The 13030-nt window shown below is 26.7% G+C and overlaps 4 protein-coding genes across 4 annotated transcripts; 2 read left to right on the forward strand and 2 right to left on the reverse strand.

Annotated features, from left to right (window-relative positions):
• The first annotated feature begins 118 nt into the window (after positions 1-118).
• Positions 119-966, forward strand: LOC107065202 (ATP synthase, subunit G). The gene is made up of 2 exons (XM_015318654.2): positions 119-284; positions 627-966. Exons 1-2 carry the CDS (start codon positions 245-247, stop codon positions 884-886), a joined length of 300 nt encoding a protein of 99 aa, XP_015174140.1. The 5' UTR covers positions 119-244; the 3' UTR covers positions 887-966.
• LOC107065317 (tRNA (guanosine(18)-2'-O)-methyltransferase TARBP1) lies at positions 967-6511 on the reverse strand. Its single transcript, XM_015318904.2, is given in 12 exon segments — positions 967-1322; positions 1382-1518; positions 1751-2067; positions 2144-2321; positions 2404-2601; positions 2682-2775; positions 2777-2844; positions 2908-3060; positions 3160-3376; positions 3481-3722; positions 3795-5521; positions 5524-6511. Coding segments are annotated over 12 exon segments (4479 nt in total). The 3' UTR covers positions 967-1162.
• Positions 6512-6563: 52 nt separating this feature from the next.
• THG (tRNA-histidine guanylyltransferase) lies at positions 6564-8826 on the forward strand. The gene is given in 4 exon segments (XM_015318703.2): positions 6564-7749; positions 7982-8226; positions 8320-8355; positions 8357-8826. Coding segments are annotated over 4 exon segments (1056 nt in total). The 5' UTR covers positions 6564-7391; the 3' UTR covers positions 8774-8826.
• A 220-nt stretch (positions 8827-9046) lies between these two features.
• Positions 9047-11593, reverse strand: VhaAC39-1 (V-type proton ATPase subunit VhaAC39-1). The gene is made up of 6 exons (XM_015318704.2): positions 11322-11593; positions 10774-11124; positions 10542-10699; positions 10265-10441; positions 10079-10156; positions 9047-9976 (listed from the first exon to the last, which is right to left on the reverse strand). Exons 1-6 carry the CDS (start codon positions 11440-11442, stop codon positions 9815-9817), a joined length of 1047 nt encoding a protein of 348 aa, XP_015174190.1. The 5' UTR covers positions 11443-11593; the 3' UTR covers positions 9047-9814.
• Between the last annotated feature and the right edge of the window lie 1437 nt (positions 11594-13030).

Here is a 13030-nt window from a genome sequence, read left to right on the forward strand (position 1 = left end):
GATTATTTTGATATCTTATAATTTCATTGGTAGTTCTCTTCCCGCTTGTGTAAATGAAAATCGACCATAAGGATGATAAAATTATGGCGATGGTCACATTTACAAGGGTAATAGTTCGATTTAAAATCGTTCAGAAGGGTCATGGCTATATGAGAGAAGGAGTAAAAATTCTCGAAAGGAAACGAACTAGATACGAATTGATAGACTGTCTGACACTTGTAAAGAGGATCATATAAAAGAAAAAATGGCCCAATTACCAGCAAAATTAATGTCATTAACAAAAAGTATGTAAAGTATTTGAACAATTTTATTGCTAATAAAACAAAATTAGTTTTCAGTTCACATAGTTGGTGTATCATAATTCGACCATTTATTATTATATAACTGTCATTTGTTGTCAGATTTCACGAATATTAATTTGTTATGTTATATATATAAATATTCTTTAATTTCTAGCATTTTATAATTCTACATTATTTCATTTGATTACAATAAGTGTAATTGATAAAAGGTTATGTTAAAAGTTAAATATTGAAAGCTACATCTTAAAAGTTATAATAGTTTCAAATTAAAATTAAAAAATTGAATAAAAAGATAAAATATTATCTATTGATAATTTTTTATAGATTGTCTAAAACAGGCGGGTCCAAAACTACAAGTTTTTCAAGCTTATGCTAAAGTGGAATTAATGCCACCAAAACTATCTGAATTGCCAGCAGTGAAAAGAAGTATTACAGATCTTATTACAGCTGCTAAAACTGGTCGTTACAAAGAATTAACCGTACGTGAAGCTTGGCTCAATACTTTAGTCGCTATAGAAATATATTGTTGGTTTTATGTAGGTGAATGTATTGGAAAACGACATATTGTTGGATATGATGTGTAAGCCACAATTATTATTACCTACGGTTAGATAATTATGTATAGATGATTAACTTCTTAAATATATAATAATGGAAAAGATAATTTAATTAATGCATTTTATTTATTAAATTTGATGTAATGTTATAAATTTAATTTATATTATATATTAATTATATTAATTTTTTTTTTAATCTTTTATTATTATCACCATCTTAATTATTATACTATCATTTTCGCAAAGTTTACACTCTATTCCAGTAATACATAATCTTTTATAAAAACAAATCAATCCTTATGATCAAGAGTTCTTAGTAAATATATGTTGTTGTGCATAATGCCATAAACAAATGGCTCCACTGACATGAACATTTAATGAACGTATTAGTCCAATTTGAGGTATTTCCACGCAAACATCGAGAATAGATATTATATTAGCCGGTATACCGGTCTTTTCATTTCTGCAGAAATTTATTAGCAATTAAGTAAAATTTTTATGGATAAATTGATTTGTACTTACCCTAAAACAAGTACTGTCTTCTTTTTAAATTGCATACTCCAAAGATCAGTACTTTTATCAGTTTGTTCAAGTCCTACCAATTCCCAACCACATTTGGATTTTGTTAAAAGATATTCACGTAATTGCTGAGGTTTTACCTATCATTTTAAAAATAAAAATTAATCATTTATATATATATATTCTATAAAAAATTATGTCATTTTTAATATGTTAAAAATGCTAAGTTTCTTTTATTGAGTTTCCCATTTAAATCATTCAGCTTTAAAAAAGCATAATCATGTTAACCATTTGTAACCGATTTATGAAAAGTCTAAGACTTGCCTATGAAAATTAGCATGGTATTTAACGTATTAAATAAAATTTAAATACCTCTTGAATAGATATCCATTTATCGGCAGACACACTGACATTTTTAAATTTGCTATCTTGTGTATGCTGTATATTTCCAATAATGAATTCTTGAACACCAAATACTTCACACGTTCTTATAAGACCTCCTAGATTTGCAGGACGTTCAATCAGAGATGCAACTAATATGATGCCTTTATCCTGTATTTGAAACATAGGTGCCATTGCTGTCGATAAATTATATTCAGAAGAATTAACTAATTTACGGGGTATAATCTTCTTTTGTAAATCATCCGTGCTATCAGATTCTGTTTCAACTATTAATGTTTCCCTGTTAACTACAAAACATATTTTTTGTTTACAAATGTTGTATATGCAACGATTATCATACATGCATATGACTTTAACACTCACTTGAACCGGCTTTAGTATATTGTGAAGGTACTTTAGATTCAGCTAATTTGTTACTTAAATTTCTTAAACGTAAAGGATGATTATTATTTTCTATAAAATTTAAATCTTCGAATAAATAAAGCGGAATCCATTCATCTATAAATATGGTTGACAATCTTGGCATCTCATAATAGATAGTCTAAAAATATTAGGATTATTTGAATACACAACAATATTATTAATGAATAAAATATAATAAATTTAACAATATAATAGATTACCTGTAAACTATAATCATCTTCTGGATGAAAAGCAGAAAAATAAAAAGCATCCTGTATTTCTACACATTTTTCTAAATCTTTCATCGACTTTCCTTCTTGTAAATGTTTAACTGTTGCATTATATATTCCTGAATATTCTGATACAATGTTATCAAAATTAGAGGATTTTGATAGTTCATATAATTTAACCAGTATCACCTAGTTTGACATAATAAAATAAAAAAACTTGTATCATTTTTCAATATCATAGTCCCATAATTCTATTCTACTCAATTTACCTGATTGCACAGACGCACATTAAAATTTTGGCCTAAACAGCAATGTGCAATGTATGGCATTGCTCGCGTAAGAAAATCACATTGAGCTTGTCCAAAAAAATAGAGAGACATGATATATCACACTTGCAATTGAACTTGCACATCCAGGACGTTTCGATATAATCTGTGTATAAATTGTAAGAAAGTTAATAATGATAATTTTGATAATAATATTACTTTACAATACCTCTTCAAAGAATTCCCATAATTTATTATGTAAATCAGTATATTTTACAAATATCCTAATTAATAACCATTCTTGCATTAGACGTATACTATGCTGATTACTTTCTATTAACATTAAATTACATATTAATTCTTGAACCGATATAATACTTTCCTATAAAAAGAAAAATATAATCACTTGCATTAAAATTCTTTCATTTGATATACAGAAAATGATAGAATTTGTATGAAAATAAACTTTAATTTTGATTACCTTGTTTAATACCGGTTCTAATAACAATAATATTTGCATCAATCTATGTTTTACTCTATGTATATAAGAATCTTTGAAATATCTTTTATCTATATATTTTTTCAGTTCTTCATTAACAAATTGCCAAAATATCAATGCAAATTCAGGATTTTTGGAAATTATTTTGTGAAGTAATATTACTGCGTGTGCCTTCACGGTTGCATCAATATTATAGTCGCTATTAAAACAAACAATACAAAAGATATAATTTAATAATAAATCCCTAATATATATTATTATTTTTTTTTTGGTATATAAATATTAATATACATAATCCCTTACATGTTCATCGAATGAAGTTTATACAACTCTTGAAAATCTTTTTCTATAGACAAATATATTTGATTTTCAATCTTTTTATCTCGTCTAATAGTATAACCATGAAGAAGACATGCCAATAATAATGTAGGAACATTTATTTTATTAAAGATTGTATGGTTAATATTCAATGATTCCATTCGATTTAACAATATTCTTTTTAAATTGGGCATATTATCGCCTTCTTCAATCAATTGATCTAGAAACTAAAAAATATAATTTAAATATATGAGAATACAACAAATTGAAAAGAAATAATTGTATATATTGTTTCTTACTTGATTTGTAATAGTCTCAATGTCTGGTATATTTAAATATTTAGGATTAATTATAACTGTGAGAAGACTTTTAACAGTCTGAGAGAAATTGTTAAATTTTTTATGATTGAATGTAATTTTCCAACATAATTCAATTGTCGATTTAAAATATGTAACTTTTTCTTCACTTATTATTTCATCATTTTCGATGATTGCTTGTAATAATGGTGCTATTGAAGAAATTATATTCATACCTTCCAGATCAAGAAGTTTCGTTATTATCTGATACCAATCTATTTTCCATGTATTACTTTGAAATTGTAGAAGATAGTTATGCATTAATTTAGTCATAAGAACATAGTAACGTGACATAATTGTTCCTTTTACATTATTTATATTACAAGATCCCTTCTCAAAAGGAACAACAAGTTCAAAATTGTTCATTTCTTTTATACAGAATTCATACATATCTTTTGTACATGATACAATATTTAAATTTTGGCAGAGAAGTAATACGTGTATCAAGGATAAATATTCAATACTTTTTGCATCAAATATGTTAGCTACTAGCATTTTTAAATTACATGCGTGCATACTCATTGTTTCTTTACAGAGTATGATTAAATCTCTGTTATTCAAAAACGTCGTAATCATATTTAAAAATTCATCCAATTCTTCGAAAAGTATGTTAGGTAATTTTTTGACATATTTAATTACAAGTGTCAAGGCAATATTGCCATAGTTAGATAACATTTGTGTGATAATATTACGATTTTCGTTAAGCAAATATGACATTAATATAAGTATTCTAACATTTACTTGACTATTAGAATATGGTCTCTGATCAGATCTAATCAACACTTCGAATAAATGTTTTAAATTTAGAAAAGCAACGCATGTCTGTGTATGAAATACTAATTTAGCATCGTGCAGAAGACAAATCATGAGCACAAGAATTTTAATATCATTGTAAAATGTTTTATCATCCACAATATATTGGTTTAAGCTATAACAAATATAAGTTGAAGCAGAAGTGTTTTTAATTACTTTGGGTAACCAGTTAACAATTATTTTCCAAGTATCTGAATCTTTTTTTAAAACTTCGTCAATGGTAAAATTATACAAAATTTGTGAAAGTATCATTAAATCATTTATCATTATATCAGAAAATGATATCATCTTAATAATATTAATTTGAGATGCAGCACGTAAAACGATCGAATGTTTTCTCAAACATTTACTCAATGATTTAATAGCTACCAAATCATTTTCTTCCAATTTAATGCGAGATTGATTCATTTCAAAAACGTTAGAAAGAACATACGTAATATAAAATATCGCCACAGGACCCCAATCAATTGATATAATGTGATGCAAAAATTTCTTTAAAATGGAATCAAAAGATTCAGTTAAATCATTAAAAAGTTGTATAAGTCTTTCTACTACTTTTGATTTGTCCTCATTGGATTCTTTTTCATACAAAAAAGTGTTATTTAAAACATTTACAAAAAATTCAAGAAACTTATCATCACACATTATTTCATCAAAATCGCAAATAATTAATATTCCTTGCTTGACTAAACTTTTATTATCGTGTTTTAATATTCTTTTAAAAATACTACTCAACCATGTAATATCAAGGCAATTTTTGCACACTCTCTTGTTCATTATCAAATAGGGTAAATGAGATAAAGCAGGTAATATCAAATGAGCTTGTACTTCTTGCAATGCTTCTAAGATCAACACAAATTTATGTCTATTTCTTTTTTTGTCGATTCAGAACAGTTATCGCATATGAAAGGAACCAGCACACTTTTTGTTACATACAAATTCTCTAATTTGCTCATGTCGCCCATAAAATCCATCACTTTCTTTAATACATGCAATGCCCATTTTTTATGTTGTTTTACATCGGAATCTAATCCTTCTTTGATTTTTATCCAAAATTTATCTTCGCAATACAGATTGATGTATAAATCACGAAGAGAATCTTGTTCTAATTGAAAATCATGATTTACGATTGTATTGAGAGCAATAAGCAAATCTGGAAGATTTTTCAATTCGTTTAAGAAAAGATCCCAAATTAGAAATAATATATTATTTTGATCAAACATATTGTATAGTTTAATTAAAATTGATCCTAACGATTTCCATTGTAGATTGTCTTTTGTTTTTAACACAAATTTTACATCATCTAAGAACAACGGAACAAATTCTTTGTATTCGTTACATTTGTCCTTATTAAAAAGATAACAGTATAAATTCAATGAGTCTAAAAAACATTCCAATACTTTTGTATACAATTCTGTCATGTTAGTGTCATTAAGATAAAACTCTCTCGAATTTCTGAATTGTTCCAATTTGACTTTAATAGATTTAATATCGCAATACAAAACCATTTGCAATAACAAAATATCATAGATAATTGATATATCTGACGCAGTGTAACATTGATCTTCATGAATAAAAATTTTATCAACATTTTGGATAGAAATATCATGAAAACGTTCAAACTTACACTTATTATTGTGATCAAATTTAAGTTGATATATATAACATAATATTTGATTAAAAAATTGCAAGCTTTTGGTATCTACAGGATTTTTGATTAAATTATTATACAATTGGACGACATTATGCAAATATTTAAACGGATCATCTTTAAACTTAGTTTCAAAGATTTCGATTATTGTTACACTGACAGTAGGAAATTCCATATACTTTTCATGTAAATCCATATTGAATTAATGTTTTGCGCATAATAACGATATTAATTAATACTTAATTCTTATTGTGCCTAATACAAAAAATGATATAATCAAAATAACGAAAGAAGAAACAAAAAGAACACACTTATCAGACTTGCATAAGAATAAATAAGAACTAAAACAAATTTTGAATTTTTTCTTCTATTTTATGTCGTTATTTGTTGTTGTTGATTGTGTTGTGTGTTATACACTAAAAACTAAAGTCAACGTGAAGGCGCGTTCGCGTATTTCTTGTTGTTTACTTTTTTTTCTTTGTTTATTATTAATTGTTTTCTTTTTTCAAATTTTTCGTTATCATCACAAACGAACAATGACGGTTTTGCAAAAATGGAATTTATTATTTACTTAACCAATAAAAGTGCACGTGGACGTGTCACATGCACGGTTGGTAAATGTTGATGATTATAGAGAACATTGTAACACGTCGCGATTGTAAGAAAGAGAAGGAAAAATATACGTTGGGTTTACATTTGTTTAAATTGAAAAGAGAAATTTGACGAAAAAGAAATAACGACGGAAGGAAGGAAGGTAAGAAAAGAAAGAAAAGAAAAAAAAAGACGAAATAGAAAAGAAAAGAAAAGAAATAGAAAAAAAAAAAAGAAAAAATTAAAGGAAAGAAAAGAAAAGAAAAGAAAAGAAAAGAAAAGAAAAAAAAATACCGTATCTCGATCGAAAGTTAAAAGTAAGGGCGCATGAATGATTTAGTTGATAAAATTTTCTTCCGATCAGTTACAATACGGTTGACTGAATAAGCGTGCGAATGATCTTATGAGCGTACAATCGAAGAAAGTAAAGTAGAATAAGCGGCGGGTCCTTCTATAAGCCCGGTGCAACGGTTCGAAACGAATGAATGAAGAGAAGTGGTGGATTATTCAAAATCATTAGCTGGAGCAAACAAGTGGCCATATCCCGCCGCATAAGTTTGACAGCAATGGCTAAAAGTAAATTTGAATATGTAAAAGAATTCGAACGGGACGATAATTGCTTGCCAAATTGTTGGATTGTGGTTAGAATAGACGGTAGGAATTTTTCCAAATTCACCGACGCTCATCAATTTGCCAAGCCGAACGATGTTGCCGCATTGGAGTTGATGAATCGTGCTGCTATTACTGTTATGGAAGATTTTAAAGAAATAATATTAGGTTTCGGACAAAGCGACGAGTATTCCTTTGTATTTCGTAAAGACACCCAACTTTATAAACGTAGAGGTTTGTATTTGGCATTTACGCGACTAACCCCTTTTGGGTTATTAAGATATACAAAAATAAGTATATTTTTTATTTTATTTTATTTTATTCCATGTTTTGTTTATTCTATTTTTTTCTTTTTTCTTTTTTTTTATGTGTAAATATTTAGGTAAACAATATTTTGTTATTTTTTTTTTTTTTTTTTTTACTATTATAAGTATTCATGTAATAACATTGATGTTTGATTTTTCAGTGTCCAAGCTCATGTCCAATGTGAATTCTTTATTTGCTTCATCTTATGTGTATCATTGGCCTCGATTTTTCAGAGGTAGAGATCTTTATTATCCGCCATCCTTTGATGCACGCGTTGTCTTATATCCAACAGATAAAAATTTAAGAGATTATTTGGCTTGGCGTCAAGCAGATGTTCATGTTAATAATTTATACAATACATGCTTTTGGAATCTTGTCCTAAAAGGAAAGCTAACTCCGAGTCAGGTATAATTCTTTTTTTTATTCTTACATTAATTGTGTGATATCATTTATTCTGAGCTTCTTGTAATATTTAGTATTTTATCTTTTTTTTTGTAGGCTGAAGAAAAGCTTAGAGGTACTCTAGCTTCGCACAAAAAATGAATTGCTTTTCCAAGAATTTGGAATAAACTATAATAATGAGCCTGCCATGTTTCGGAAAGGCACTATACTTTTACGTAAGCTTGTACCGGATGGTACAGGACGATTAAAGCCTGTTGTCCTTCCATTAATTGATGATATCATCGGTGATCGGTTTTGGAAAGAGAATCCTGAAGTAATAGGTTTAAAAAGTTTAGCAACTTATCAACCACCCATCAATAATGCTATGAAAAATACAATTTGTACACCAGTGCCTCTATCTCCTGGTACTCTTAAACATATGAATAATGTCACAGTACCTCCTGTTGTATGTAATACAAATTCAAAGAATGACGAAACAAATGTTATAAGAAATAGAGAGATAGATGGTGATCGAATGCAATGTGAAAGTGACCAAATTATTAGAAAATAAGTTGTGTTACAATATTTTTTAAGACAAAACTAAATATAATATTATTTAAATTATGTGCTTATCCGTTCTTCGATCATGCAAAAGTGAATTTTATTATATAAATCAACAACGTATTGCATGCATTGATAATGGGTATGGATGATCAACATACATATCTTTTGCCTCTTTACATTAACATTGTTACGACGTATTGTGGATAAATAGAAGAAATACCAATGGAACTTTTTGCAAAAACTTCAGCGGATCAAGTTAGATTAAACAAACAAGATTAACTTTTTACAATTGCACATTTTTCATTTTATTTCTCTATAATGTGTTTGTTTACCGTTTTCAATGTGTACAGGTATTTAACACAAAACATAAACATTTGTATTATATCATGTAGAATGTAGGATACCTTTATTTTTTATTATTCTAATTATTATATTATTATTACTATTATTATGATTATTATTATATTATTATGATTATATTATTATTATTATGATTATTATTATTATTACTACTACATTACTACATTATGATATAAAGCATAACATGAAATAATACTATATGCCACAATGAATTACACTGCATATTGGAATAAAATACACTATGTACACAATTTAATCCGCATCATTTCCATATATATTTACACACATATATATATTTATATATATATATAAATATATATTTGTATATATATATATGAAAATTTGGTGATTTTGGAAGAAAATACATGGAACAATTTAGACGATACAACTTAACCAGTGCATCAGTATTATACACATTTCTTCTTCTTGGCAGTTTCTTGTACATTATATTCTTTATTTTCTACACAGCAATGGGTAACTTTCTTCTTTTTATTTTTTCTCTGTTTTTTTTTTTTTTTTCATATATTTATATGCTCATATACATTAAATACTTAAATACAACAAGGAGCAGGTAGAAAGAAATTCATTGTTGTATTGACATAACATATACATATATATGTATATATATATATGTGTGTATATGATTTTTGATAAAATATGTAATTGATTTAAACAAAACAAGATACAATTAAAATATTGGAATGTAATTGTCGATTTTAGCGCGATGCTTTTGTGCAACGCATTCAGCTATCCAAACAATATTACGACATTCTTGCTCTTTTAATTTTAAATAACTGTAGAATACTCCAAAGTGGAATTGTTGTAGGAATGCATGAACATTTAAACGAACCTATAATATTTAATATTTAATATATATATATAATATTAATAGAAAATAATAATGAAACTAAATAATAAGAAAAAATATTACATTTGTTTTAGATTAACTTACTTCGTGTTCAAAGAATTTATCTTCCAAAGTTTTGTCACCAGGATTATTACCTGCTCCTTCAAATAAGGCGCTATATTCCTGTACAATTAATATAATATTACGTTAATCATATTATAAATATTAAATAATGTAAACATGCAAAACTATGTCGTAACAATATAATGCAAAATAATGTTTTTAACTAACCGCATAATACTCAGCAACAGCTTTAACTTGTTCATAATCATCGGCTCTTGCTAATGCAGCCAATCCATCTGGATTTAAACGTCCACAACGTGGATATAATTTAGCACGATCATCTTTACCCAATTCAGTTCCAAATGAATTAATGGTTATAATGATAGCTCTTCTATCAGCTTCAAACTATATAATTATGATTAATATTTTATATTATTAATAATATTACTTTATATATTATGTAATAACGATTTGACAAATAATAATAATAATATAAATTTCTTACAGCAAGTATTTCACACATAGTATCGGCAGTAGTACCACCAATATCTTTGCAAAATTTATAAAAAGCTTCTAAATAAGCTTTGTAAAGAGTGTTTCGAATAATTTCAATATTCATTTCATCTAAATCTTGTTCGGATATACAATCAACGAAGAATGGTGCTGTAAATGATGAAATTGTTGTCAACAAATTATCCTATTATCAAAATTGTAATATTGTTGATTAGATTTGTTACCTAATGGTGTGTCTACTAAAACAGCATTGTATAATTCAGCTGGTGTAGCAGCTACATGGATAGCTTCCATTTGTTCAAAACTACCAAGTGGATGACACTTTGGAATTAATTCAGAGATAGGTCTTTGATGTAAAGTACCAGTAATTAACAATATTATATTGTCGATCATATAACTGTAGGTGATAAAATCAAGAAACTGTGCCAGTGGTTCGACTGAATGATTACGCATGTGTTGAAACTCTACGACTAATTTTTCTCTTAATTTATCATCTATAACGCTAACGGATAATGGTGATGGTTCATTTGCTAAAAAACTTCCATAATCTGTACCAGCAAGATGTAACTTTAAATCTGTAAATATTCAAAGACAAATAATAATATTTAATATTTTATCATTATTTGATATTGATGAAATAATATATAGGAAAATGAATTAATTTATAAATATGACAAAAACGTTACGTTTATTTTTTTTTTTTTTTTTAATTGTACAATTAATTATTTTTATTTAAATTATTACAAAAAAAAAAACAATAGAATTGCTTTACCTTCGAGAGTCTCGCATTGAACTAAATTGAGATAATCACTTTGCTGAAGTATTCCACATTTGAAACCACGGCAAAGCCCTTCCAAATATCCACCATCTATGTTGAACATGCAACCCTTCATGTTGACAATTTATTTGGAATTTGGTTTTTTCCAATAAAAAATGATGTATGTCACTTTAAGTCCAGGAATTGTCAAGATTATAACTTGAACGCCCAGACTCGCCCTTCTTGCTTGCCGATCATATGACTGGATTGTCAGGGGAGCCAAACTTAAATATGAAAGTAAAAGTTTTGCTTGTGTGTCGTCATTGACGATAAATGTGCTGACACCTAGTATATTGCCATTTAATGATTAACAATAAGTCTCTGATAAGATAGACATTAAAATAACATATAAATTCTTATATTAATTAGAATTATTTTTATTTATAATATCATATATGTTAATTATTTTTATTGAAGTGAACATTTTTTTAGAATGAGGCGTAAACTCAATTTACGTGTCTACGAAAAATTCAATCAATGCACGAGTGTAATAATAATTTAATCAATGCACGAGTCTACGAAAAGTTCAGTCAATGTTCTTCTAATGTATGAAAAAAATTTTTTCAATTTTTGAGAATCAATCAGCTACGAAGAATTTCGTCAATGCACGAGTCTACGAAAAGTTCAGTCAATGTTCTTCTAATGCATGAAAAAAAGTTTTTCAATTTTTGAGAATCAATGAGCTACGAAGAATTTCGTCAATGCACGAGTCTACGAAAAGTTCAGTCAATGTTCTAATGCATGAAAAATTTTTTTTCAATTTTTGAGAATCAACGAGCTACGAAGAATTTAGTCAATGCATGAGTCTACGGAAAGTTCAGTCAATGTTCATTGATAATAGTTAGTACCGCTAGATGGCGACACATATTCTACCTGTCGGTAAGATGAAGTAATAGCTAATACCGCTAGATGGCGGTACATATTTTACCATACGATAAGATAAAGTAACAGCTAGTATCGCTAGATGGCGGCACATATTTTATCAGTCGATAAGTATAATTTGTTTTTAAAATGCACAAGATTTCGATCATTGACTAATTTCTTCATAGACTCATTAAATTTTGAATAATAAACGATGTCATTTTAATTTGAGAATATCTTTTAATAATATATATATATATATATACATTTTCTTTTTTATAATTTTTTATTTAATTAATTTAATATAATTGTAAGCTTGGTAATAAGAAGATTTTATTTCTAACACGTGAGATCTGCACACATGATATTTTTAATAGGTATGAGAAATATATATATATATATATATATAAATATATACATATATAAATATTTTGATTTATATACCATATTTTATATTAGAAAAAATTAGATAATAGAGTGATCAAAGGATTATTACATATTAATTAATAATAATTATTTCTATACAAAATATATATGTATATCTCTACTTTACTTTTATCATGAAAAAATAAAATGTTATTTAATGAACAAAATATAAAATTAATATTAAAATATAAAAACGATTGATTAAAATCATATATGTACATAGTAGTATATGCAGCTAGTAATTTTATTAAATATCTGTAAGTATATAAAACACTTACATAGTTTTACATTCTGGTGAAAAAAGTAAGATATATATATATATATATATATATTTATATTTATATGCATATGCATACGCATAAATAATTTATCTCGAT

This window comes from Polistes dominula, unplaced genomic scaffold (assembly GCF_049000335.1).
Source record: "Polistes dominula isolate Pdom_NZ unplaced genomic scaffold, Pdom_raw_medaka contig_23, whole genome shotgun sequence".
In the NCBI taxonomy this organism is placed as follows: Eukaryota; Metazoa; Arthropoda; class Insecta; order Hymenoptera; family Vespidae; genus Polistes; species Polistes dominula.

Coding starts and splice junctions, on each gene's coding strand:
- LOC107065202 (XM_015318654.2), top strand. CDS start 245: ATGGCCCAATTACCAGCAAAATTAATGTCATTAACAAAAA. Junction 285..626: donor ATTAATGTCATTAACAAAAA/GTATGTAAAGTA, acceptor AATTTTTTATAG/ATTGTCTAAAACAGGCGGGT.
- VhaAC39-1 (XM_015318704.2), bottom strand. CDS start 11,442: ATGAAGGGTTGCATGTTCAACATAGATGGTGGATATTTGGAAGGGCTT. Junction 10,700..10,773: donor TTTAGTAGACACACCATTAG/GTAACAAATCTA, acceptor CATCATTTACAG/CACCATTCTTCGTTGATTGT. Junction 10,442..10,541: donor CTATGTGTGAAATACTTGCT/GTAAGAAATTTA, acceptor ATAATTATATAG/TTTGAAGCTGATAGAAGAGC.